The sequence below is a fragment of the Oryctolagus cuniculus genome, chromosome 15 (assembly GCF_964237555.1).
Source record: "Oryctolagus cuniculus chromosome 15, mOryCun1.1, whole genome shotgun sequence".
Lineage (NCBI taxonomy): Eukaryota > Metazoa > Chordata > Mammalia > Lagomorpha > Leporidae > Oryctolagus > Oryctolagus cuniculus.
Genome location: NC_091446.1, coordinates 42,318,642 through 42,343,775, shown reverse-complemented (window position 1 = coordinate 42,343,775; position 25,134 = coordinate 42,318,642). Strand labels below are relative to the sequence as shown.

The window sequence follows — 25,134 nt, the reverse complement described above, 5'->3', positions numbered from 1 at the left end:
CTCACTATGCCACAATGCCAGCCCCAGACACTGATTTTTGAGGCTCTCAGTCCTGTATCATCATATGCTATGGTAGTCAGTATTCATAAAGAGCCTTATCTAAACATGGTGCTTTCCTGCAGAGATGGTACCTTTTTAATTGGTTCTTCTGTGTTCATCATCTTGACTTTCCTCTACCCATCTCTCAAGTGTTTTATTACATTTAATGGTGATTTCATAAACCTGTTTCTTTGTTGGGCTTTAGGGAAAGGTTTGTTTGTATTGTGGACTTGTGGCTACAAAGCTGTGTCTCTGGTTCTATGGAGAGCTGCTGTAAAATTACTATTGGTTGGAATATTCTAGGTGTGAAGAAAGTGATGTGGTTTGGTTAATTCTCTGTGGAGCTTTTCACTTTATTGGTATTTGTCTATTCTATTTTAATAAACCATTGGATAGATGCAAGCAGAATGTGCCACAAATCAATTATATGATCCATGTAGCAGCTTTAGTGTGCTTGAACTGCAAAGGACATACATTGCTGAAATTGTATATTTAATTGCCAAGGTCTACATTGAATCTGCTAGATCTATTCTGTCTTTTAACGTCCTGAAAACACTGGAGCAGTCTATTTTGATGAGCACTTGCTCAGAACAAGCACACAATAAAGAATGAGATATAGTTTTTTCTAGTACTGTTGTAGTAATAACAGACAAAACAACAGTGGTGTTACATTCCCCTTTAGAGTTTTTAATTTAATAGGAAACAGTTCTGCCCTTCAGTGAGTTTTAGTATGTTCATCAGTTAATTCTTCAAATACGTTTTTTCCTAACAGTTGCTGAACACTGCAAAAGGTGTGAGGGTACAAAATACAGATTCTTTGTGTAAGATGATTTAAAAGACTTGGAATCCTTTTGTTTTCATCTATGTATAAATGTTCCACCACAGTATCTCTAAGGATCTAGTTGCTAGGGATTCTAGGATGCAGAGGACCAAAAATGCTTTCAACGGTGAGTTTAGAAACTGAAAATCAGGGGGAGGCCTTGTGGCACTGTAGGTTAAGCTGTTGCTTGGGATGCCCTGCATCCTATGTCATAGGGTTGGTTCCAGTCCTGGCTGCTCCACTTCCTATCCATCTCTGCTAATAAGCCTGAGAAACAGCGAATGATGGCCCAAATACTTGAATTCCCAACACTCAGATGTGAGACCAGGATGGAATGCCTGGCTCCTGGCTTCAGCCTGGCCCTGCCCTGATTGTTGTGGCCATTTGGGGAGTGAACCAGCAGGCAGAAGATTCTATCACTGTCTGTGTGTGTCTCTCTCTGCCTTTCACACTGTGTGTCATTCTGCCTTTCAAATAAATGAATAAATCTTTTTTTAAAAAATCACTGTTCTGGCCAGCGCCGCGGCTCACCAGGCTAATCCTCCGCCTGAGGCGCTGGCACCCCGGGTTCTAGTCCCGGTTGGGGCGCCGGATTCTGTCCCGGTTGCTCCTCTTCCAGGCCAGCTCTCTGCTGTGGCCCGGAAAGGCAGTGGAGGATGGCCTAAGTGCTTGGGCCCTGCACCCGCAAGGGAGACCAGGAGAAGTACCTGGCTCTTGGCTTCGGATCAGCGCAGTGCGCCGGCCACAGCGGCCATTGGAGGGTGAACCAACAGGAGGAAGACCTTTCTCTCTGTCTCTCTCACTGTCCACTCTGCCTGTCCAAAAAAACAAACAAACAAACAAACAAAAAAAAAAAACAAAAAAAAAAACCCACCACCAACAACAACACTGTTCTCTGTAATTGAGACTTAACATTACTACCTCTTCCCCTGATTAAGTTGATAGCTGCTGAATTTCCCACCAGTTCAAACCCTCTGCATCTCATCTCCCATTCCCTATCCCTTCTTGCTGATCCTGAAGCATGGCCCCTGACATTCATGGTTATCTTTTATGTTGAACCGACTCCCCAGACTTATGGAAGGGTTGGGAGGTGATGGCAGCAAAGAATGCAGTCATCTTGATCTCCAGGTCTAGAAACAACCTTCCTGCAATTTTAATCCTGGGAAAACAAAAGGGTCAATTCTTATGCTCCCCAGGTGGTAGTTTTTAAAAGTCTGCTTAATTAAGGTACAAATTATATAAAGTAAAATTCACCCCTTTTTATGTGTACTGTTCTATAAACTTTGACACTATATACAGTCCTGCAACCACTACTACTATAAACAATATAGAGAACATTTCTATAACCCTCTAAAATTCCCATGTGTCCCTTACTTAATCCCCTCCTCATAATCACAGTCCCTTTCCAGCCCCTGATGCATCTTTGTCACCATAAGTTTGGGCTTTTCCACAACTCATGTCCGTAGACTTTGAATCTGATTTCTTCCACTTAGAATACTTAGAATAATGCTTGTGAGATCCACTCATGTAATTACAAATATTACTAGTTTGTCCCTTTTTATTACTAGTTACTAAATTGTTCCTTTTTATTACTGAGTAGTTTTTCATTTAGAGATGTATAAAATTTACATTATATATAATATGTATATAATTATTATATATAATATGCATATTATATATAATACACCCAGTTACTAGGTAATGACTATTTGGGCTATTTCCAGTTTTCTGCAATTGTTAATAAAATTGCTATGATAATTTACATATAGGTTTTTTATGTGGACGTCTGTCTTCATTTCATCCCTAAGAATAGTGTTGCTGGGTCACATGGTAAATGCTTGTTTAACTTTGTAAGAAACTTCCAAACTGTTTCTCAAAGTGGTTGTGTCCTTCTGCAGTCCCACCTGTGATAATATGTGAGATCCAGATGTTCACATCCTTATCAGCAATTTACATTTTCAAAGTTTTTATTTGAGTCATTCTTGTAGATGTGTCATGGTATCTTGCTGTAGTTTTAATTTTCATTTCCCTAGTGACCAAGTTGTTCAGTATCTTTTTGCACGCCTTACTTGCCATCCACATCTCTTCTCTTTCATGTACGGTAAAACATCCATAAGATAAAATTTATCATTAGTAACAGCCACTGGCAAACACTGTCTGCTTTTGGTCTCTATGCATTTGCCTGTCCTCAATATTTACATAGATAGACTCATTCAAGATGTGGCCTTAATGAATGGCTTGTTTCGCATAGCATAATATGTTCAACATTCTACCATGTTGCAGCATATATCAGAACTTCATCATTTTTATGGCTGAATGACATTCCATTGCATGATTATGTCATATTCTGTTTATCCATTCATCAGTTGATGGAGTGAGTTTGCTGGGTCGTATTGTAATTCTATGTTTAACTTATTGAAGAAAAGCCAGACAGTTTTCTACAGTGGCTGAATCATTTTATATACCAACAGTAAAGTACCAGAATTCCATTTCTTCATGTCTCCTCTAATTGTTGTTATTTTGCATTTTTGAAAATTGTAATCATCAGGGCCAGTGCTGTGGCATGGTAGTTTAAGCCTCTACCTGCAGCACTGGCATCCTGTGTAAGCGCCAGTTCATATCCTGGCTCCTCTCCTTCTGATCCAGGTCTCTGTTAATGGTCTGGGAAAGCAGTGGAGGATGGCCCAATTGCTTGATTCTCTGCACCAATGTGGGAGACACAGAGGAACCTCCTGGCTCCTGGCTTCAGATTGCCCCAACTCCAACCATTGTGGTCATTTGGGGAGTGAACCAGCAGGAGAAAGAGTTCTCTCTGTCTCCCTCTCTCTGTCTGTAATTTGGTCACTTAAATAAATAAATAAATAATCTTTTTAAAAATCATCTTAATGGGTATGAAGTGGTACCTCATTATCCTTTTGATTTACATTTCCCTAATGAACATATTCTTCTTGGCCATTTGTATTTCTTCTTTGGCAAAATGTCTATACAGGTGGGCGCCAGTTCAAGACCCAGCTGCTCCACTTCCCATCCAGCTCTATGCTGTGGCCTGGGAGGGCAGTGGAAGATGGCTCAAGTCCTTGGGCACCTGCACTCGCATGGGAGACCTCAAAAAAGCTTCTGGCTCCTGGCTTTGGATTGGCGCAGCTCCAGTCGTTGTGGCCAATTGGGGAGTGAACCATTGGATGGAAGACCTCTCTCTCTCTCTCTCTCTCTCTCTCTGCCTCTCCTCTCTCTGTGTAACTCTAACTTTCAAATAAATAAATAAATAAATAAATCTTTTTTTTTAAAAAAAGAATTGTGTCAAACACTCACCCCTTTAATTGGATTAATTGTTGCTTTAAGAGTTCTGTATACTTTCTGCACAGCAGATTCTTATCTGAAATGTGATTCCAAATATCTTCTCCCATTCTTTAGATTGTTTTTTCATTCTTTTGATAATCTTTTAAAACAAGGACGTTTTCAATTTTGATGCAGTACAAATTAATCTTTTGTTGTTGTCGATTATGTTTTGATGTTATACCTAAGAAACCATTACCAAATCCATAGCCATGATGATTTATTACTGTTTTCTTCTTGGAGTTTTATCACTTTCTTGCACGTTAAGATCTTTGGTTTATTTGAATGGAGTTTTTGTATACAGCTTGCAGTAAATGGCTAGCTTCATTCTTTTTTATGTGGATATCCAGTTGTCCCAAATGCCATATATTGAAGAGTTTTTTCCCATAGAATATTCTTGGGAATGTTCTCAGAAATCAGGTGACTGTAGGTATGGGTTTATTTGTGAACTCTCAATTATATTCCACTTACGTATTGTCGCTCCCCGTCTTCGTGGAGGAACGACACAGGACCCTGCGCTGTTCTTTTGTCTGCTCGGCCCTCCCCGGGTTTGCTGCTGGTTCTTCCCGGGTTGGCTACCATCCCTTCCACCTCCGTGGAAGGGTGGTTCCCCCTGCCACATTCCCCACTTCCGCGGGGGAGCGGCACACCGCCGGCCGGCTCTCTCGGGGGCTGCACAGGTGTTCCTCTTAGATGTTCCCCTTAGATGTTCCTGGTGCATGTTGTCTCTCTCCTCCTTTATAGTCCTCTTCTGCCAATCCCAACTCGGCTGCCCACACGCGGAGTACACTGCTCTCCTCTCCTCCAATCAGGAACAGGTCCTGCTCCTGCAGGTCATCACTCAAGCTGGCGAGAGGCAGCTGCATAGAAGTTGTTACTCCCTTCTCAGCGCCATATTGTGGGAAAGCAGATGCATAGAATAAGTCTTAATTCCAGTAACTTAGTCTAGTCCGAGTTGCTCCCCACACGTATGTCTATCCTTATGTTAGTAGCACATTTCTTTTTTTTAACCCCCTTTTTTTTAGACAGCGAGAGTTAGACAGTGAGAGAGAGAGAGACAAAGGTCTTCCTTCTGTTGGTTCAACCCCCAAAAGGCTGCCATGTCTGGTGCACTGCGCCAATCTGAAGCTAGGAGCCAGGTGCCCCTTCCTGGTCTCCCATGCGGATGCAGGGCCCAAGTACTTGGGCCATCCTCCACTGCCTTCCCTGGCCACAGCAGAGAGCTGGACTGAAGAGGAGCAACCAGGGCAGAATCCAGTGCCACAACCATTACTAGAACCCGGGGTGCTGGTGCTGCAGGCGGAGGATTAGCCTAGTGAGCCGTGGCGCCAGCCAGTAGCACATTTCTTGATTACTGACACCTTGTAGGATGTTTTGAAATCAGAAAGTGTGAATCCTCCCAACTTGTTCTCTTTTCAATACTGTCTTGGATATTTGGGGGCCCTTGAAGTTCCATATGAATTTTAAGATTTTTTTTCCCATTTCTGTAAAAGCCCTTGGGATTTTGAGAGAGACTGCAACAAATCTGCCCATGACATTGGGTGTTACTGCCATCTTAAAAATACTCTTTCAATATGTGATGACTTCACTGAGGTCTTTCTTTCAGCAGTGTTTTACAATTTTCATTTTAAAAATAGTTTTTCATGGTAAAATTAATCTCTTCTTCAGTGAAGTGCTCTTCCAAATCTTTTGCTAATTTTTAAACAATTGGTCTGGTTCTTTCTATTACTGTTTTGTGAGGGGACCTTCGTATGTTCTGGACAACAGTCTTTCATCTTCAGATTTATGCTTTACAGACATTTTTTCCAGGTCTATGACCATCTTTTCATTTCCCTAACTGTCTTTCAATGCTCAGTGTCTCATCAAGCTCATTTTATCTGTTTCTTCTTTTGTGGTTTGTTTTCTGTGTTCTTGCTAAGAAATGCTTGTCAATTCCAAGATCATAAGGATTTTCTACTGTTTTCATATAGAATTTTTATAGTTTAAGGTTTTGTGTTTAGGCCTGTGATCCATTTCTAGTTAATTTTTGTATGTGGTATGAAATATGGGCTTTTGAATCTAAATTGATGTGCCCTAATTTCTATTTTGTTGTTCACTAGTTGAATCACTTTAGGTAAAACATTCAATAGGAACTTCATTTTCTTTATTTAAAACAAAGACAATATTTACTTACTGACCTGTGAGAACTTTTGTGAAGATGAAATGAAAGCAAGTATAAAAGAGCTCTTAAAATAAGAGTTTAAATGTTAATTACATCTAGCTGAGAACAGCAAAACAAGAAAGGTATATGAATATGTCATAATCTGTGAGAGGTCAGGACTCAAAAAATTCCTGGTAGAGAAAGAGATATTTAAAAGCTAGTCTTCAGCCATTTCCTAGCAGCTGCACCTCACACAAGGGATCTCTGCTCCCTGAACTTCAACTTTCTCACCTATGTGAAGGGTAAAGCAAGTTATTAACAAAACCCAGTGAGCTACATAGAGTAAGGAAGATTGACGGAATAATGCAAATGGCAATTGAGAGGGGGAAAAGGCAATATAAAATACTTCCGTGGACTATCATGATATACAGAATTGCTACAATAAGTGATGTCAAAGACCAAGGTAAAAAAGAAGGAATAAGGGGATCTGAACTATAAAACTGGCACAGCCCCTATTTTAGACACTTCTGATTGTGGTAATGACAATGTCTCAGCCAGAGGGCACTGGCAGCACCATACCTGAGCTGAATTGAGCTACAATTTCCATATATGTTAGCACAGCAAACCAGAACCACATTCAGCTCATCTCTCCGGCCAGTCATCTCACATTCCAGTTGCATTGTACAATTTTGCCAAATGGAACTACTGACCACTCCTCAAATGCCTCTTGCCTCTTTTGCCTCTGGGGAAGTGCACGTGTTGTTGGAACGTTTTACCAATGTAATTTCTTTTGCTTTCTGACTTCCATATTGGGCAGGATTTAACTCAAGTGTCATTTTCTGCTTCCTCCTCAAATCTTCTCTGTGATCACTGAATGCATTATGCAAACTGTACTTTATTGTGATGTCTGCCTATTGGTCATCCTTGCTGACTGATTATAAGAGAAACTTCTTGAAGGAAGGGAGCTTGTCTTTGAGATTATCCAGTACAATGTTTGGCATATAGTAAGAATTTAGCAATTGTGTGTTGAATGGAATGAGTATTTACTATTAATTTCTAATATGAGTCTAAATAGTCTGTGCCAACTAAATATTTTCTTTTTTTTTTAAAGATTTTTATTTATTTATTTGACAGGTAGAATTACAGACAATGTGAGAGAGAGACAGAGAGAAAGGTCTTCCTTCCGTTGGTTCACTCCCCAAATGGCCACAACGGCCAGAGCTGCGCCAATCCGAAGCCAGGAGCCAGGTGCATCCTCCTGGGCTCCCATGCAGGTGCAGGGACCCAAGGACTTGTGCCATCCTCCACTGCCTTCCCAGGCCACAGCAGAGAGCTGGACTGGAAGAGGAGCAACTGGGACTAGAACCAGTGCCCATATGGGGAGCTGGCACTGGAGGCGGAGGATTGACCTAGCGCGCCATGGCACCGGCCCCTCAACTAAGTATTTTTTACCTGTTAATTTTATTACCTAATGCTTATATCTAATGTAAATAGTCTTAGTGCACTTACACTTTAGGGAAGAGTGCTAGAACAGGGTTTATTTATCTTAGGGCATTCATGCACATGTAATGACATCCCCCATCAAGTTTTATGTATTCATATTGAGTACAGATGAACATATATATATATAGCATATTTCCAGAAGAAAGTTACACATATCCTCTTTAAAGATTTCTATAAAGTACTGCTTTTCAAAATAACTGATTATTTTGAATAAGTTTGCTAATGACTAGCAGTTTAAATCTCAAGATTATTTGAGAAAAAATGATTTCATTAAACTCATATATATTAAAATATTTAATAGTTAATATATATGGAATTTTATGTAAAGGGGAAATAGCTACCCATATAAACTTCAATTAAAATGTGACTGCACTTCCCTAATTCAATCATCAAGATTTCTCAGCTGATGATCTCACACACATGTGCTGCTTCATCATAAACTGAAGCAAGTGGTTAGTTATGTGCCAATGATAAAGAGGTGGTAGATAATTCAATAGAAGCTTAGAACTGGCAACCATTAGGATTCTTGTTGTCGGTAGACTGGGTGATGCCACAGCTAGTTATCCCATAGGGCCAGTTTGGCCCTCTGAAGATGGTTATAAACATATGATACATAAGCAGAAGTGCTCTTGTGGCCATCATTTTATGCCAGGAAATACTGACTCATGGCACAAATGTGTTAAATTACCAAATGCTGGAAAATGCGCAAGTTAGTATAGGAAGGAATGGCAAGAAACTAGAAAGATTTAAGCTTTTAAACAAAACAAAACAACCAAAAAAAAAAACCCCCACAAATATTAAGAGTTTCTTTTTTCTGTAGGAAGCCACAACTTTTATCTCACCTTGTTCTAATATTGTTCAATAATCCTTTATGGGTATGACTGAATGTCAGAGACTCTGGCATTGAATCAGTTCTTCTGAAATATCCCTGTCCAGAACTTTTTACCATGTGAAACAGAAGAAAAAAAAAAGAATGAATCATAACAATAATAAAAGGAAAAGAGTGAATAAGAAACACAAATGTGGGACAGCATGTGGGCACAAAGAGAGGTCATCAAAGAGAGAGAGTAAGGGATGCACAAAGCTGGGCTACCAAGAAATGACCAAAGAAGCACCTTCACCCTACCTCATCTTTACCGCTACTTCCTCTTACTTCTACTGTCTAGCAATGCTGAGAACTTGCTGCATACTAGCATTTGCAGTAGATGGTTTCTACTCTGTTTTCTCATTTTGCTAAATACAAATTGCAGGGGTAGGTCCAACTGTTGTCATTTACAGTTGAGGACCCAAATGCTTACAGTTGCAGCCTCAGTTGCTCAAGGCACACATAGAGACTAGGTTTGAACTTAAATCCGTCTGACTCTCAAGTCCAAGATCATAATCACAGCACAGGATTAAAAATGCAGCAATTGGCTGGCACCACGGCTCACTAGGCTAATCCTCTGCCTGTGGTGCTGGCACCCAGGGTTCTAGTCCCAGTTGGGGCACTGGTTCTGTCCTGGTTGCGCCTCTTCCAATCCAGCTCTCTGCTGTGGCCCGGGAAGGCAGTGGAGGATGGCCCAAGTGTTTGGGCCCTGCACCCGCGTGGGAGACCAGGAGGAAGCACCTGGTTCCTGGCTTCGGATCGGCGCAGCACGCTGGCCATAGCGGCCATCTGGGGAGTGAACCAATGGAAGGAAGACCTTTCTCTCTCTCTCTCTCTCTCTCTCTCTCTCTCTCTCTCTCTCTCTCTAACTCTGCCTGTCAAAAAAAAAAAATGCAGCAATTATAAATTACAAATACGAGAGAACAGTCATGGGACTAGTTGAAGACTGACCCAAAGAACCTGACTTTACTGGGGAAAGGAACTAGAAAACATGCCTATTATACTGTAATAATCACAGTTCTAGTGATACAGTGGAAAAAGAAACTCAATTTCTTAGTTCTTCTTCTGTGTGTGCTAACAACATAGATCATTTCTGTGACCCTAAAAGGTGAGGGAATGTCTCCCAACATCAAGCAAGCAATCAGGTGTGCAGCAGACACCAACTGGCCATTCTCTAATGCAGTTCTGACACTGTCCACCTGGAGGTAGTGTCAGATCCCATGGGCAGAGAGCTCAGTCCCTCAGTCCCACCAGAGTTGCCTCCATCTGATACCCAGTCAGAAGCATGGATCATCAGACCTTCTGTTTGTTGTAGTTCCCAAGATGCTCTTTTCTCTCTTACTCCTGGACAGTTTTATGCCACCTGAGTAATCAGGTGGGGAAGACGGGAAGAAGCAAAAAAAAAAAAAAAAAAAAAAAAAAAAAGGGCAGGGGGCTTTTTTTTGAGAAGGGCAGGGAAATCCTTGTCTAAGACAGGAAAAAAAGTTTAGAGTAAAAGGTGAAGAAGAGCAAAAGGAAAGAGAAAGTTTCTGTGGTGAATTAAGAATTAAGGGTGCAGGGCCCAGTGTTGTGGTGCGGTGGGTTAAGCTGCCTCCTGCAATGCTGGCATTCCATATCAGAGCACCAGTTTCAGTTCCCAGCTGCTCTGCTTCTGTTCCAGCTCCCTGCCAATGTACCTGGGAAAGAAGCAGACAATGGTTCAAGTACTTGGGCCCTTGCCACCCACATGGAAGACTTGGATGGATTTCCGAGCCTCTGCAGTGGAGGACATCTGGAGAATGAACAAGTGGATGGAAGATCTCATTCTTTCTGTCACTTCTCTCTGTCACTTTGCCTTTCAAATAAATCAATTAAATCTGTGAAAACAATTACGGGTATAGAGGATCTGAAGGAACTTCAGAAGTGGGATATACAGGGAATGAAGAGGGAATCCCAAAAGTTCTGTTGAGGATGATGAATCTTGGATATTCTTTCTTTTAAAAATATTTTATCATTTATTAAAAACTTATTAGCATGTATTAATTTACATTTTAATGGAGTACAGTGCAATTTTGCAATGCATATACACTGCATAAACCAACCTAGCCATGTAATCAGCCTTTCATTTCCTTATATTTATTAGTATTGGGAGCCTATGAGCTCTTCTCTTCCAATTGTTTACACAGAGTACAATACATTATTGTGAATAAAAGTCACCTCACTGTACTAACAGAATTTGTTACTTCTGACTGTCTCATTTCTTCTACTTCCCTCCCCATCCTTCCCATCCTCTAATAAATCTCTTTTTTTTTCTTTTCAGGTCTCTCTCTCTCTTTTTTTTTTAACTTCCACTTATAAGACAGAACATAGGGGTACTTGTCTTTCTGTGTCTAGCTGATTTCACTTAATATAATGATTTCTACCAGCTTCATTTGTTTTGCTACAAATGATGGAATTTCATTCCTTTTATGGCTAAATATTCCATAGTGTTTGTGTGTGTTTACGTGTGTATCACATTTTCCTTATTCATTCATCTGTTGATGGACACTGGCTATTGTGAATAGTGCTGTAATGAACATGAGGATGCAGCTGTCTCATATGCTGATTCCATTTCCTTTCAGTATATACCCAGAAGTGGGATAGCTGGGTCATATGGCAGGTAGATCTACTTTTAAGTTTTTTAAGCAACCTCCATACTGCTTAGCTGTTATGGAGAGTCTCTTCAGTAAATGGTACTGGGAAAACTGGATATGCATATGCAGAAGACTGAAAAATTCCTGCTTCCCTCTTACCTAATATAAAACTCAACTCAAAATGGATCAAAGATCCAAATGTAAGACCTGAAACTATGAAACTACCAGAGGAAAACATACAGGAAACACTGCAAGACGTTGGCATAAGCAATGATTCTTTTGGATAAGGCCCCAAAAGCGCAGGCAACAAGAGCAAAAATAGACAAGTGGGATTGTATCAAACTAAGAAACAATCAATAGAATGAAATGACGATTGACAGATTGGGAAAAAATATTTACAAACTATCCATCCAAAGCCAGGCGTTTAGCAGAGTGGTTTAAACATTTACCTCACGTATCAGAATGCCTGGGTTCCATACCACCTCTGTTTCTGACTCCAGCTTCTTTATAATGCTGAACCTGGGAGGCAATGGTGATAACTCAAGTTACTGAGTTTCTGCCACCCATGTGGGAGTCCTGTTTTGAGTTCCTGGCTCTCAGCTTTGGTACTTGTAGTCATTTTGGGAGTGAACCAGTGGATAGGAGCATACACACACACTTTCTCAATCTCTGACCCTCTAATTAAAAAAAAATTAAAGACAGAAAAATATCTCTATTTATCTGACAAAAGATTAATATCCAGAATATATGAGGAACTCTGAAAATTCAACAACTCAGAAAATTCAAAACCAAGCAATTCAGTTAAGAAATGAGCAAAGGACCTGAATAGATGTTTCTTAAAGAAAGATAAATGGCCTACAAATACATGAAAAAATGCTCACTATCAGGGAAATACAAATCACAACACAGTGAAATATCATCTCTTTCTGGTTTGAATGACTATTATAAAAAAGACAAATAATAGCAAATACTGACAAGAATATGGAGAAAAGAGAACGCTTATATATTATCGGTGGGAATGCAAATTAGCACAGTCATTATGGAGAATTTTTGATATGGCATGAAGTTCTGAAAGAGGTATCAGAAAAGATCAGAATCATCTTAAATTGCTTTTGATTGCTGGATTGTTTCTCTGACTTCAACAATATGCCAAGACTGGGCCATTAGGGGCTTCGGATTTACTCAGGTTATTGTGGTATACATTATAGCAGGTGTTCCTAATACTGGATTCATAGCAGGACATTAGATTCCTGATAAATCCTCATAATTCTATGCAATTTTTATGATTATGTATTCTTGCTTTTTTTTTAATGAAGAGAATCTTTATGTTCATAGCTTCTTTCATACCCTTTAAGAGTTCATGATCCTTAAAAAAAAGGCAGGGGGTAAAGGCACAGGTTTTTTTTTTTTTTTTTTTTTTTGGATTTATTTATTTGTTTGAAAGGCAGAGTTACAGAGAGGCAGAGAGAGAGAGAGAGAGAGAGAGAGAGAGAGAAATGTCTTCCATCAGGTGGTTCACTTCCCAAATGACCACAATGGCCGGAGCTGTGCCAATCTGAAGCCAGGAGCCAAGAACTTCTTTCCGGTCTCCCATGCAGGTGTAGGGGCCCAAGGACTTAGGCCATCTTCCATTGCTTTCCCAGGTCACAGCAGAGAGCTGGATCGGGAGTGGAGCAGCCAGGAAGTGAATTGGCACACATATGGGATGCTGGCACTGCAGGTAGCGGCTTTACTGGCGAAGCCACAGCGCCTGCATCAAGGCACAGTTTTAGGGCAAAAGACTAAGTAAAGAAACACAAGTATAGAAGACAATTGTTTTCTAATTATATTATGCAAGCTTAATAGGCTAGTCAAAATCCATTAAGTTTGTAAAAGATACCAATGTATTTATCACCACCTCCCCTTCCACTTAAATTCTTCTGATCTTGATATTTAAAAATACATCTGGTGATTTAAAAAAAATCAATATGTGAGTGTTCTAAATAAAGTGGGACAAAAGGGCCACTAATATTTTCTGGAATGGAAGAAATGTGGGGAAAATCAGAGTTAAACCTGATATTTGTTATAGTTTGAGAAAGAAATAATAATAGACACTAAAACATGAAAGTATAGCAAATGATAATGATGTGAATATTAGGGTTATCAAGCTGATTAAATGTTCCCTGTTAAGGCACATGGAAGGGCATTTTCACCTATTGGTCATCTGACCAAAGGGTTAATTTATCACACTTGTTACAAAAACCTTGATCAATGAATTACAGACTAAGCATCAAGTTAAAATAACTAGATAAACATCTAAATTATGAAGGGCAAATAGCTGCAAAAGGGAGGAACTATGAACCACACACAGACACACAAAATCCACCATTATATTTGCTAGGCTTGTTTGAACCAACTACTCAGTTGTTTACTCAAACCCAAAGTGGGAGGGCCCAGAGGCAGTCCCAAGTCTTTCCAACAAACCTTCTTTCTTCATCTGCCCCTTTCCTCACTGAAGACCAGCAGTCCCAAGAATGCAGCATTTTCTTAAAGACAAAATTCAACTTAGTGTCTTAGGAGAAAGCCTTCTACAAATATTAGTGCCCAGTGTTTCATGAGCAGAGTAATAGCATTTTGCAGGCATTCATTGAATTCTTACTGAAAAGATGAGTAACCAAGTGAATAAATGAACAAGCATTTTCCCCTCCTATGCGGCCACTGTGGATATGTGACATTAGAGACTGCAGCTGGGCATGGGAGAGCAGCAGGGTAATAAAAAAGTACCTCCACACAAAACTCCCCTGTCGCTTTTAGCTTACTGTGGCTCAAGCCTTACAGGGCTCATAAAAGGCGATAACCAAGGGATTGCGGAGGAGAGCTTGGAGGGGATGGGTGCTGAAGGCAGGAAAAACAACCCCACCAAATGATACCCACATTCCTGGAAACTGTGAAAATGGTAGGTTTCATGTGGAGAGGAAGAGTGAAGGTTGCAAATGCAATGAAAATGACTAAGCAGCTGAATCTGAGAGGGGGGAGAGTAGCCCAGATTATCCAGGTGGGATCAATGAAATCACAAAGGTACTTAAAGGAAGGGAGGCAGAAGGAAAGGTCAGAGTGGTGCAGCGTGCAAAGGGCTTGACGGTTGTTGCTGGCTTTGAAGATGGAGGCAGCAGCTCAAGCCAAAGAATGTGGGCAGCTTCTAAAAGATGGAAAAAACATGAAAATGGATTATCTCCTTGAGCCTCTGGAAAGGATCGCAGCCCTGGGAGACCCATCTTAAACTTCTGATCTCCACAACTGTAAGATAATACATTTGTGTTGTTTTAAGCTACCGAGTTTCTGGTATTTGTTACGGCAACAACAGGAACAGACTGAGTTGGGGGGAGGAGGAGGACTTGAGAGGCAGGTGGACTGGTGTTGTCATTACTAGCCATAGCACCTTAAGGAAGTTATTTTCATCTCTTTGAGGCTTTGTTTTTTCATCACTATGGTGGGTTAGAACTAGCAACTTCATGAGACTAGTTTTAAAAATATATATTTCAAATAATTTATTGGGTTTTACCACTAGACAATTTTTTATTTGGGCTTAACTTTTAAAATTTTTATAATGACTTTTCTGGTGGAGGTGATTGTAATCCCTGTGCTTTCTGGATCCCTGGGCCACTTGGCTTCACTCCCGGGTCCCCTTCCATGTCTGGGTTTAAAAAGTAAAGATAGTTGGTTTAGTTTCATTTTTTAAAAAGATTTACTTTGTCTATTTGAATGGCAGAGCTGGAGAAAGAGAGAAAGGGAGAGAGAGAGAAAAAGAAAGATCTTCAATCCACTGGTTTACTTCCCAAATGGCTGCAACAGCCAGAGCTGGGCCAGGCTGAAGCCAGGAGTTTCATTTGGCTCTCCCATGTGGGTGAGTGCAGGGGTCCAAGGACTTGGGTCATCTTCTGCTTTCCTAGGCACATTAGCAGGGCTCTGGATGGGAAGTGAAACAGCCAGGGCTTAAACAGGTGCCCATATGGGATGCTATAGTAATAGGCAGTGGCTTAACCCATTCTGTTACAGTGCAGGCCCCTTTATAATGATTTTCGAAGGGCAGTTTTAGGTTCCCAGAGAAATTGAGAAGGAAGTACAGAGATTTCCCATATCTTGTTTGACATTACACATTCATACCTTCCCAATTATCAACATTCCTGACTACAGTGGTGCATTTGTTACAAATGGTGAATCTACATAGACAGAACTTTATCACCCAAAGTCCATAGTTCACGTTAGGGTTCACTCTTGATGTTGTACAGTCCATAGGTTTGAACAATATATCATGACCTGTGTTCTCCCTTATAGTAAAGACAGAACATTTTTGTACTGCCCTACAAATCCTCTTTGTCTTGCCCACTCATCCTTCCACCCCTCTAACCTCAGGCAGCCGCTCATCATTTTGTCTCTCCACAGTGTTGTCTTTTCCAGGAAGTCACGGAAAGTTGAAACCATACAACATGTAGCCTTTTCAGATTCACTTCTTTCCTTTAGTAAGACCCATTTAAATCTTTTCAATGTCTTTTGAATTGGCAGTTCATCTTTGTTGTGTTGAATAATATTCCCTTGTATGGATGTACCACAGTTTATTCATTCATCTACTGAAGAACATCTTGGTTGCTTCCAAGTTTTGGCAATTATGAGTAAAATTGCAATAAATATCCACTGCAAGTTTTCTGTGGGCATGTTTTCAGCTTCATTTACTAAGTACTTAGGGAAGTGATAGCTTTACCATATAACATGAGTATTGTGGGTTTTTAAAGAAACTGCCAATCAGTCTTCTAAAATGGCTATACCCTTTTACATTCCCACCAGCAACAAATGAGAGTTCCTATTACTTCACATCCTCACCAGCATTCAGTGTTGTCTTGTAAAGCTACTTTTAACATTAAATGAGATCACATTATTCAATCAGCTAGCTTTGGGCCTAGCACCATAGAGGTGTTCATCATAGTTTCTGTCCCTCATAGTTTCTATTCTTGTTCCCTATTCCCCGTAGAACTATGTGTTAGGATCTGGTGCCAGGATCACAAAAGAGAAAAAGGGGAAAATGAATGAATTAGAAAAAAGTGTTAAGCATGAGGGGTCTAAGATGGGGAATTCTCAATAACTCACCATTGGCTGACACTGGGGCACAGCTCTGAGGCCTATTGAAGTTTTAATAAAATGAGGATGTGTAGGACCCTATCATTTGTTTTTTCAGAGAAAGATAAAAAGAGGGAAGGGGGTGAAGTGTGAAGAATAAGAGAAGGTTTTGGTGGAGTCTTACAGGGAGAGGATAAGAAATGGAACATAGTGTGGGATCCAGACTGGAAGATAAGGGTGGGGTTTCCCCCTAAATGGCTCTGTACCTCTCTTCAGATATGGGAGAAATGTAGAATCAGTTGGTTGGTCCTCTTTCCTGTTGTTCCTGGCCCGATATCACCCTTTCCTTCAGTTTAGCACTTTACTGACTAATATTCATACACACATAAGTATGAATTTGCTAAAGGTAGATCATTTGTATGATGATGGCAAGGGAACAGGAGTGCATACATTTATGTCAGATTCCAAAGGATATGATGCATTTTAAAGGCATTGAAGAAATGCTCTCTCGGGAAGAGTAGCTGAAAACTGACCAGCTAAATATTGATTCTTTTGATTTAATTAATCAGATATATACATCACCTTAGAAAAAGATATGTTTGATTTGTATCAGTGTTATAATGCAGGTAAGGTCTTTGCCATGACAATGTTGTATTCTATAAAATGCTAAAGGTAATATAAGAAGTATATGAAAAAAGGACAATGCTGAATTCAAAGTCTGATTAATAACACATTCCCTTTCAGGCCTTTCAGCCAATGCAGATTTCATAACTAGAGAGTTGTAAATGTAGTGAGTTAATTTCAGCATCCAAATTGTGATTAAAAATCATCACTAAGGTTTGGATGTACATAGTGTTCAAAGATTTTTAAATTAAATTTTATGATTGCACAATATTGAATAGATCATTTTTGTGGGTAGGACAAATCTATTTTTACAAACATCAGATTTTAAGAAATCAGTAGATCTGAAACTTACTTTCAATTTACTAGTGAATTATTTATGAGGAAGACACAATGAGAGACCTCAAACTTTTTTTCTTTTAAAGGAATTATTACAAATTGCAAAGTGACTTGTGTACTATATATAGCATCAAATTATATCAAGATTATTTCTCCATGTTCTTTTTCAAGCCAGTCTAAAACTGAGTTAAATATAATTAAAGACATTAACTATTGCGATTTTTTCCTTGCTTTTAAGAAGAAAAAGCAAAGTCTTCTAAAGTGACCATAATGTGTTTAAGTAAACATTTCCCCCAAAAGTTCACTGTATAATTTAACTTGAGGAGATATAAGTAAACATGTAGACCCACTGCAATATTTTAGGAAGTAATTTACCATTTCCTCTGATTTTGAAAAGCCCTTTAAAACATACAAAACGTGCTGCCATTTCCTCCAACAGCGCTTCTAATGCTTCACAACTTGGAGAACGAGCAGTGTTGATAAGTCAGTCAATGAGCTCTGAAGTCTCAGGAAACGACTGCATAACTTACTGCTTCTTTTCTCTACTCAGTTGCCCCCAAACGACTTCTTAAAGAGGTCAAAAGACTGTCTCTACCAATACTCAAATGCAAAATCATTTTTTTAAAAGTATTTGCTTATTATAAATAGACTTAAGCTAGAGCTTACAGGGCAAGCAGCAGGTTTATCTAACTTTGAAAAACACTTCAGCTTGCTGTGGTGTGCAGGTATTCATCTTTCTCTCCTGAAGAGTTCTGCTGGCGGCAGTCAAAACCAAAGTGGGAACTTAATAGAAATGAAAATTGTGGTAGCAAAATACACTTACAAAGTTAATTTGACATATTGCAGAAATTTGAGAGGATATAGTGGTTTCTATATAACCACAGTACTGATTTAGAAAAACCCCAGAGAAACGGCTGCATTTTGATATATAACCTGCCTTGCCTGCAAAGGAAACCCCAGAATTTCGGGGTGTATGTTTTGCGATGTCAGAATTTGAAGATAACGTTAAGTGAAAATTGTATATATTTCTTATTGCAAGTTAGCAGGATAATTAAACCTGTAGAAGTTGCACACATGTGTTAGGCAAGCACATATTTGCTCCAACAATCACACTGTTATTTTCTCTTAATAGAAAATGACAAGGGATGAAAAATATAGTTTGGTTGATTGACTTAGAAAATTGTTGTATTCATACTAATGGGTTCCTTGATTACCTGTGAATGCGTCCATTTCTGGCATTTGGTAGCAACTGGCTGAGGCAAACCTGGCAAAATATTTTCCAGTTGCTGGATGATTAACTCCTGTACTTCTGCCATGCTGTGTTGCAAGTATGCAACTCCAAATGGGACAGTGGTGTGAACCACGATGGAAGGCCCAATTTCTGATGACTCTGTAGTGCAAGGAAATATAAAGATATATTTTAAAATGAGTAACATGAAAGCATCTCTCAGCATTTCAATCTACAGGTCAGGATTGATCACAATAATCAGGCAATAAGTGGAGGAGGGAAAGGATTCTAATCTTTAAAGCATAAATCAAGCTATTCCTGAAATTCAAAACCAAATTTCTCTGAAGAGGAAGACCGATTCAAGATGTGTTTTAATAAATTTATTTGAAAGACACACACACACACACAGCGAGAGAGGGAGAGATCCTTCATCTGTCAATTCAGGTCTGGGTCAGGCTGACGCTAGGAGGCTGAAACTTAACATGGGTTTCCTATGTGGGTGGCAGGCACCCAAATATTTGTGATATCACTGCTCTCTCCAAGGATGCACATTAGCAGGAAGCTATAATTGGAAGCAGAGCCAGGTCTAAAATCCAGGCACTCTCATGTGGGATGCAGGTATCCCAAGTGGTACCTTAACTGCACTGCCGAAAAACCCACCACCAAGATGTGTTTTAGAGAACAAATTTTTTGGCCTTGCTACAGAACTAGAAGGGTAAGAAAGGTACTTAATATGTACTGCTTTATATATAATTCAATTTATTGGTATGTTCATCTTCTTTCATCCACTAACTTGCAATCTCTTTAGGATTCATTTCTTTTATATATAGTCTGTATTCTTAAACTCAGAACAAAGTAGATATTCAATAAATACTTGTTCAGTTTATGTTAAATGAGTTGCAAAATACTTTGCTGAAATTATACAAATGCTAGAACAAAACATCTGACACTTCCAAAAAGAAATCAAACTTCTTAAAAGACTTGTCATGACCAGCATTGTGACATAGTGGGTTAGGCCTCCACCTGTGGTGTTGGCATCCCAGGTTGGGGCTGGGTTGAGTTCCAGCTGCTTCTCACTTCTGATCCAGCTCCCTGCTGATGCATCTGGGAGGGCAGTGGAGGATGGCTCTAGTGCTTGGGCCCCTGCACCCACACGAGAGACCCAGAGGAAGCTCCTGGCTCTGGCATAGCCCAGCCCCAGCCGTAGCAGCCATCTGGGGAGTGAATAAGTGGATGGAAGCCCCTGCCCAGACCTCACTCTCTGTCCTGCCCCTCCCCTGGCCATAACTATGCCTTTTAAATAAGTAATTAAAAAAAAAAAAAGACTTGTCCTCATAATGTGTTTTACCTTTAAGCAGTATTGGACATAAACGTTGACCCATTCATAACATGGAGCTACTTTATGTTTGCCATTGAACTTTTTTTCTTTGCTATTGTCTCATAATTACAAATAATGGGTATTGAGGTCCTAAACAGCACTCTGGCCTCAGAATCAGCCCTTAAGGCATTCAGATCTGGCTGAAGAGCCCATGAGAGTATTTTAGGCATGGAAAGCCAAGACACTCTGGGGGGGGGGGGAACGAAATGAAAGATCTCTGCGAGTGAGATCCCAGTAGAAAGAACGAGCCATTAAAGAAGGAGGTACCTTTCTCTGAAGGGAGGAGAGAACTTCAACTTCGACTATGACCTTGTCGGAATAAGATCAAAGTCGGCGAACTCAAAAGGCTTCCATAGCCTTGGCAACTCATGACAAGAGCCTAGGGAGATTACTGACACCATAAACAAGAGTGTCAAATTGTTAAGTCAACAACAGGAATCATTGTGTACTCACTCCTCATGTAGGATCTCTGTCCTTAATGTGTTGTTCAATGTGAATTAATGCTATAACTAGTACTCAAACAGTACTTTACATTTTTATGTTTCTGTGTGGGTGCAAACTGTTGAAATCTTTACTTAATATATACTAAATTGATCTTCTGTATATAAAGAGAATTGAAAATGAATCTTGATGTGAATGGAATGGGAGAGGGAGCGGGAGGGGTGCAAGTGAGAGGGAAATTATGGGGGGGGGAGCCTTTGTAATCCATAAACTGTACTTTGGAAATTTATATTTACTAAATAAAAGTTAAAAAAATATAATGGGTATCTGCTTTGTATCTTTCACTCTTTAGTAGACGAGTTACAAATGGCCATCACATAACATTTGAAGTTAAAAGCAACATTGGCATTGGAAAATATAATCTTGGAAGGGATACTTCTTCTATTATTTAAATCATGTAGAAGAGAAAGTTGAGAGGAACACAATAGATTTGATGTTTGAAATCTAATATGAATGTTGGTGCTTCTTCTTTAAAGAAGAAAATGTTAATGTATTTAAGGCAATGATAGGTGTTGGCAAGCCCGATTCTGAAAATTCAATATCTGAGATTGTATAAGGTAATACCATGAACTTTTTGAGCTAGGTTGGCACACTTTGACACATAAAAACAAGGATTGCATGCCATAATTCACTTACTTGTTGTATGCCCACTTAACCTCTTTACATTTTAGGGTTGAGGGTGTGTGTGTGTGTGTGTCTGTGTTTATTAAATGAGAATAAGGTAATATCTATCACAGGTCAATGGTGTATGGTATAGAATAAATAACATTGCATATGAAATGCTCAGTATAGTTTCTGACAAAAAGTAGTTGCTTTATAAGTGTAAGCTATGAGAATGAAAACAATAAACCATATACAAAAGAAAATTTCCCGAGATTTTGCCAAACTTATAGGTGAGTTATTTTTTAATAAATATTTCATGTCTCCATCATGCTCAGCTCAAGGAACCATGGATTATCAATTTTACAGCAGAATGCAAAGGAAGAGAGTCTCTAAATGCTCTAAACTTTCAACGTACAGTGATGCTTCCGAACACTTTCATATGTGTGAGGTGAGGGTGTCTGAATGCAAGCTGCAGTAAAGGCAATGGTGAGCCAGAGGTTTACTGTTTTCCTCCTCACAGTGTCTGGACAACTTGAAAGAGGAAACACATGGGCCATCTCTCTGTGCATTCAGTGTTTCACCTGTCAGTGAAGACTTTCTAAATAGTACGCCCTGGGTCCTTCCCTCTGTGTGCTATCTTAAGCTCTTTCAGGGAATACCACCACAGTAAGAAAGCTGTTGCATATTGACTCAAGGAGTGTTATTTATTGTATCAGTTGATAAACTCAGGAAGTCGTGTTCACAGAAAGGGGTGTCAATGCCATTGCTCTTCCAAGTGGTACCAAATCTTCCCAGAGATCGAGAAAACTACCTGGTCAGCATTCTGAAGCAGGAAAAACTGGGGCTCTGAGTTGACTTATCTATGCCAGACATTTAAAGGAACATGAATGCTAGCTGTGTGATGAGAATTCAGAGGTTGCATTGACCCAGCCCTTTGTTCTAGGGGGAACTCGTAAAGTCCCTAAGACCAGTGATGGTGTGATGCCAAGTTTCTTCTGTTTACATTTGCCATCCTCTTCAAGGAGAGCTGTAAAAAATGAAATTTAAGACCCTTCTTGTGTAACAATGGAAGAGCAACCTGGCTACTTGTTTTTGTTGGACTTGGACAATATCTTTTTTTTTTTTTTTGAGAATTTAAATTAAAACTTGAATAGCTACAATCTAAAACAAGGAGTTTAGAGGAAAGCTCCCCTAGTCCCACATTACAAGGTATTTTTAGTAGCTAAAGTCTAAAAGTACAAAGAGCCAACCAGAGTTTAAACTTGACCAAGGTTTAGAAATAGTGCATTATAAAAAGCCACAAATATGTTAATAGGATTCAGAGCACAAATTTAGTATAATCATTATTCCTTGGCCACTGAGGAGCTAATGATGCTATCTTTTCCTTTTCTTTATTCAGTTTAACAAGCATAGCACTTTGCTTTTGGCATTTTAAATGTAAGTTCATAGTGAGTTGACAAGTATTTCTGTACTTTTAGAGATCAATTGCTATAGAGCCAGAAGATAAGTATTTGAACCCCTGCATGCTAATAGCACCATGTTCTTGGGACAACTTAATCTCTCAAGCTTCACTTTGTTCTATCAATTAAAAGGGAGTAATGCTATTTACCATATATGGTTGTCACAAGGATTAAATGAGTTAAGCCACATAAAAGTCTGTCTTTAAATATAAAGTGCTGTATAATTGTAAGCCATTTCTAGGTGATAGTCTTGTTTTGACCTCTGTGCTGTGGTTAAGAACAGTTTTAGGAAGGGATAACACAGCTGACTTCTCAAAGCGTTAAGATGGATTATTATATGAACACCCCAGTAACAATGGCAGACTATTCCTGGGTATAGACACAGCAGGTATTTATTTACTCTTTAGCTTTTATTTGAAAGGCAGAGAGATGGAGAGACAAAAAATAAAAATACTTTCCATCTGCTGGTTCACTTCTCAAATGATCGCAACAACCAGGACCCAGCCAGGCCTAAGCCAGGATCCTGGAACTCAGTTCAGGTCTCCCACATAGGTGACATGGATTCAAGTACTTGAACCATCATCTGCTGTCCACCAGGATGTGCAGTAGCAGGAAGCAGGGACTTGAAGGCAGGTGCTTTGATATGGGATGTGGGCATCCTAAGTGGCATCTTAATTGCTGCACCAAATGTCTGCCTCGGTTGTTTTTGTTTAATTGTGGTAAAGTACTCATACAGTTTACCATTTTAAACGATTTTAAGTGTACAATTTATTCACATTGTTCTATAATCATAACCAACATCTATCTCCAGAACTTTTTTTACTTTCCACATGGAAATGCCATGTCCATTAAGTTAATTAGGATCTTGCCACTCCCCAAATGCCTGCAACAGCTAGGGCTGGGCCAGGCTGAAGCTAAGAACTCAGAAGTAAATCTAGGTCTCTCATTTGGGTGGCAGGGACCTAAGTTCTTAATCCATCATCTGCTACCTTCCCAGGGCATCAGAAGAAAGTTGGATTGGAAGCAGACCTGAACTTGAACCAGGCACTACCATATGGGATGTGGGCATCCCAAATGGGTGTCCTAACTGATGGGCCTTTCCTGTTTCTTTGTAAAATTTTTAAAACTTTTTTTATTAAATAATTTTTATTCTTTATTCCCATTTCTCCCCTCTTCTAGTTTGGAAGTTACATAGCTTGTTTATATTTTTAGGGAATGTATATATATATATAAGTATTTATATTAAATATAAAGTGAAAATTTAGTCAATATCTTTATCCTTTTCCTGAATATCAGAACCTGAAGGTGTTAAATTATTTTATTTTTCATATAATGTTCTATTTGGTTCCTTTTAAAATCTGCATGATCAATTCTGACAGTCTCTCCCTAGTCATACTATCAGTACTCTTTTATTTAAACGTCTACAATATGATTATTTTATATTGTATGATTATTCTAAAATCTGCGACTTTATAAGATTGATTCTGTTTTTGTTGCTTTAGTTGACTATTGCTCATGCTGGCATGTTTCACTGTGTGTTTGGTAGTATATATACGTAGGTAGATATTGATAAAATATAAATTGATATTTTCATATTGTGAGCTCATGTTCCTAGGAACTTTATCCAAGAAATTCCTTGAGGCCTGAGCTTCAAGAGTGTTCCATTGGAGATTTGCTTTTGTTTCTGCCAGATGCCTTGGGGCAATGTTGCCCATGACCACTTTAACTAGATTTATACAACATGCTGGCAAAATGAATTCTGGCACCAAAACTGCCTAAGGGTAGATTTGTGGTTTGGCATCTCAAGGGAGACATTTTATTTCTTTTGTTTTTTTCCACTCCACTTGGAGACAGGCAAGCAATCCCATTGTCGTCCTCTGCCAGAGAGGATACGTGAGATACAGAGAAGATCTTTAAGGCCAGAAAAGTGTACAAGCCAAGCTAATAAACTTTTAAATCTTGAAATGAAGAATTTTAAAAAATAAAATTTGACAAAATTGATCCAACTGAAAAGAAAATTGGCATAAACCAAAAGCACATAAAAGAAATTGAAAACATAGTCAACACATCAATTTTTAAAAAACCATTTCAGGACTTATTTACTTTATTTGTAGTTTCTTTCAAATTGTCAGGCCATTATAATGTCACTTGGAGACATGCATGTCACACTTAAAGATATAAAAATACCTGTACCAAACTATAAACCTTTCTTCCATATGAATAAAATGGTTCCAAACTTCATTTATTTAAAAAATTCATCAATTATCATTTAGATTTTCTAACAATCTACTATATCAATAAATAAAACATGATTTTAATATACTTTAATATTTAAAAGACATCCACTAAAATTAGTATCATTTCATGGAAAAAGAGACAATATAAAAAGAGATGATTTCCTGAAAATGAGACAATATCTTCCTTAAGATTTAGTTTATATCATTTTTACAATGAAATAACAGGTTTTTACAGTAAAATCAGTAATAAACTAAGTTTCTTGTTAACACTAAGATATATAGCACTGCTCTGGTACGATAAGATAAAAATGGAAAAATATTTATAATTATTAAAAAGGAAAATATTAAAAAGAAACGATAT

At 39.0% G+C, this 25,134-nt stretch overlaps 1 protein-coding gene across 11 annotated transcripts in view; it reads right to left on the bottom strand.

Moving 5' to 3' along the window:
- The window catches only part of RNLS (renalase, FAD dependent amine oxidase), a 306,577-nt gene that overhangs the window by 13,040 nt on the left and 268,403 nt on the right, over window positions 1–25,134 (bottom strand). For 5 of the 11 annotated variants that reach the window (XM_051823356.2, XM_008270153.4, XM_002718494.5 and 2 more), the window contains one exon: window positions 18,581–18,756. In XM_051823356.2, coding sequence (XP_051679316.1) covers window positions 18,581–18,756 — 176 coding nt within the window. Of the gene's footprint in view, window positions 1–11,764; window positions 11,835–12,807; window positions 13,066–17,192; window positions 18,119–18,580; window positions 18,757–25,134 lie in introns of those variants that run through there. The other 6 variants (XM_070057646.1, XM_070057647.1, XM_051823358.2 and 3 more) reach the window with 5 other exon arrangements.